Source organism: Nilaparvata lugens, chromosome 3 (assembly GCF_014356525.2).
Source record: "Nilaparvata lugens isolate BPH chromosome 3, ASM1435652v1, whole genome shotgun sequence".
Lineage (NCBI taxonomy): Eukaryota > Metazoa > Arthropoda > Insecta > Hemiptera > Delphacidae > Nilaparvata > Nilaparvata lugens.
The window spans coordinates 24211842-24215462 of NC_052506.1; the positions used below are offsets into that span (position 1 = coordinate 24211842).

Genomic DNA, 3621 nt, shown 5'->3' on the forward strand with positions numbered 1-3621 from the left:
ACTCTTTCAAAAACTTGCTCATTTGTAATCATATCTCTCCAACTGATCTTCATCATTCTTCTGTAGCACCATGCCTCGAATGCAGCCAATCTTCTTTCCTCTCTCACCCCCATTGTCCACGCCTCACTTCCATATGTTGCAGTACTCCATACATACGTTTTCAACATGTTTTTTCTTACGTCGAGACTTATGTTTTTTGAGGTGAATAGATTTTTCTTCTTATTGAAGGCAATCTTAGCCTGGGCAATTCTGCTGGCAATGTCCTTGCAGCTTCTTCCATCACTTGTGATTTTGCTACCCAGGTAATTGAACTCCTTCACTTCATTTACTACCTCATTCCTTAGCTTTACTGCTGAGCTGTTCTCTCCTGTCCTGCAACATATTAGCACTTTGGTCTTTCGGATGTTTATTTTCAATCTAAACTCTTCCTCCATTATTCTGTCCATTTCATTCAGTGTTTTCTGTAGTTCCTCTTCACTTTCTGCCATTACTGCTATATCATCCGCAAAACGAAGCATATCTACCGTTTCCCCATGAATTTTCACTCCTGTACAAACTTTTTCTCTCACTCTGTCGATTGCCTTTTGAATATACACATTGAACAAGTATGGGGATAGCGCGCATCCTTGTCGTACCCCTTTTTGAATGTGTGCAGATTCCTCTTCATTTCCACTCCTAATAACTCCAATTTCTTGTTTATAGATGTTGTAGATCAGTCTTCGGTCTCTGTAGTCTATCCCAATTTGGCGAAGAATGTTGAATAGGATGTTCCAACTTACATTGTCAAATGCTTTTTCAATGTCAATAAAGGCTATGCATGTGCGTTTCCCTATCTTCATCTGCTTCTCTATCACCTGTCTCAGCGCCAGAATTGCTTCTCTTGTCCCTACACCCTTTCTAAAGCCAAACTGATCTTCAGACAATTGTTCATCAATTCGTTTTTCTATTCTCCTGAGGATAATTCTGGTAACTATTTTCGATGCATGACTCACTAAGCTCAGCGTACGGTACTCTTCACATGATCTTGCATTTGATTTCTTTGGTATAGGTACTATAATACACTTTACAAAATCGTCAGGTAACTCTCCAGTCATATATATACTATTTACAAGATTATACAGTGCTCTCTTTAACATTCCACCAGACTTTTTCAAGAGCTCTCCTTGTATATCATCTATTCCTGGTGCCTTCCTTTCTTTTAGGTCTCGCAGTGCTTTTTCAAACTCTTCCATCAACATTGGTGCCCCCAATTCCTGTAGTTCTATCTCGTCTTCTCTTTCCAAGTGCAGATTCTCATTGTCCTCTCCACAGTACAGCTGCTCCAGATATTCTTTCCAATGTTTTGCTATACTCTCTGAATCATACTTTAATTCTCCATTTTTGTCTACAATACTCATTGTTCTCACTTTCCTTGTTTCAAAGAATCTTTTCACCTCTCTGTAAGCTATATCCATCTGCCCTGTTTTCATGCAATTGTTTATGTTCTTGCAAATTTCTCTTAAATATTCTTCTTTATCTTGCTTTGCCTTTCGAATAATCTTGTTCCTCAGACTCCTGTATTTCCCTAATCCTTCTTCATCTTGAGAATTCTTGTACTTTCGTCTTTCATTAATCATTTCAACAATATCTTGGCTTATCCATTCCTTTCTGTTCTCCTGCTTTTTCCTTCCTAATACCTCTTCTGCCGAAAGTTCGATACTCTTCTTTATTTTGTTCCATTCCTGCTCCACTCCCATCTGCTTTTCTGTTTCTTCCATGGTCCTGTTTGTTTTCTCCTCGTATTTCGTTTGAGTGAGATCATCTTTAAGTCTGATCATATCCCATTGTTTGCTTTTTCTCATCTTCAGAGCTTTGAATTTCAGTTCACAGTGCATCATAACAAGATTGTGGTCACTGTTAACGTCTGCTCCTGGGTAACTTCTACTGTTTTTTACTTGGTTTTTGTACCTTTCTCTCACCAATATATAGTCTATTTGAGCTCTTCTACCATCCCCAGGGGCTTTCCAGGTATATCTCCTCCTTGGATGGTGCTGGAATATTGTGTTTGTCACCACTAACTTGTACTGTGAACAGAATTCTATCAGTCTTTCTCCTCTTGCATTCCTTTGTCCCAAACCATACTTCCCAACTGTGTTTCCTTCAGCTCCTTCTCCAACTGTTGCATTCCAGTCTCCAAGTACAATAAGATTTTCTTCACTCTTCAGTTTCCCAATCAACTCGTTTATGTCCTCATAGCATTTCTCAACAGCCTCGTCTTCTTCATCAGTTGTTGGCATGTACACCTGCACTATCACAGTATCCCTTGGTTTGGTTTCAATCCGTACTGAGATCAATCGTTCATTATATTGCACAAATCCCTTTACCCTATTTCCAAGTTTTTTATTCAGTACTATGCCTACCCCACCATAGCCAGGCCGATCGTCTGCTGTGCCTGAATGAATTATCCTATAATTTCCACTCCAGAAATCTCCAGGCTGGGGCCACCTCATCTCTGCCACGCCTAACACGTCTAATTCCATTCTTTCCATTTCCATGAGTAAGTTTTTCAGTTTTCCACTCTGGAGTAATGTTCTCACATTCCATGTACCAATTCGTTGTTCATTGTGATGTGACTTCTCGAGCTTTCCCCCCCGGAGATCCGAGTGGGGGAATGTTTTACCTCCGGAATATTTAACTTTTGAAGCATTCATCATGAGTTGCTGATTCTAGGGATATCCAAGTGGATCTTTAATGGAGTGGTTCCCGTTCACTTCTCCATTCTGTGCCGAATGGCCATGACTGGCTCATCGCCTTTAGAGACAGTTTCCTATCCCAAGGGCATAGATTGCCCTGGACCTCTACCCGCTCATCCGCCTTCCGAAGAAGCCGTTGGCACTTGGTAGAGGGGGTCTCCTTATCCCGGGAGATACTCGGTCGCCATATCCTCGTTAGTGGTAACAGGGTGCACCATGCAGCAAGCCTTAGCTACACATCGTGAAGGTGAGGTTGACATTTGTATGGAGAGGATATGTAATAAGATATCATCTGGGGTATTTGTCCTGCGGCAGCTTGCTAGGCTGAATGATAAAAAACTACTGTTAACTGCTTACCATGGACTTATACTATCTCATATTAGGTATGCTATTTTAATATGGGGTAATTCATCTCAACAAAATATGGACAGAGTGTTTAAGATTCAAAAGAAGGCACTCAGATGTATGGAGAAAGTGAATTGGTTAGACTCTTGTAGGCCTTTATTTAAAAAGCTTGGTCTATTAACTGTGCCATCTTTGTATGTATATGAAGTTGTAATGCATGTGAAAACGAGTGGTGTGATCCAGAATTCAGATGTTCATGAGTATAATACGCGAAACAGAGCAGATTATCATATAATGGGTCACAATAGTAGGTTATTTGAACAAAAACCAGATTATATTGGTAGGAAATTTTATAACAAGCTACCTCAAATCTTGAAAAATAATGATGATTTGAAGATTTTCAAAAAACAAATGAAAAAATCTGGTGTGGTACACTCACACAACTTTCCTTGCTCATATTTGAAACTACGATCAGACTTCTGTCAGTATATGTGTATATATAATTGTTTTCAGAGTACTTTTTCTTTGTGTGAATTGTAAAATT

At 39.6% G+C, this 3621-nt stretch overlaps 1 protein-coding gene across 1 annotated transcript; it reads right to left on the reverse strand.

The window, feature by feature from the left end:
* Nucleotides 1–333: 333 nt before the first annotated feature.
* On the reverse strand, nucleotides 334–2528 carry LOC120350204. The gene is made up of 2 exons (XM_039422746.1): nucleotides 780–2528; nucleotides 334–372 (listed from the first exon to the last, which is right to left on the reverse strand). Exons 1-2 carry the CDS (start codon nucleotides 2526–2528, stop codon nucleotides 334–336), a joined length of 1788 nt encoding a protein of 595 aa, XP_039278680.1.
* Between the last annotated feature and the right edge of the window lie 1093 nt (nucleotides 2529–3621).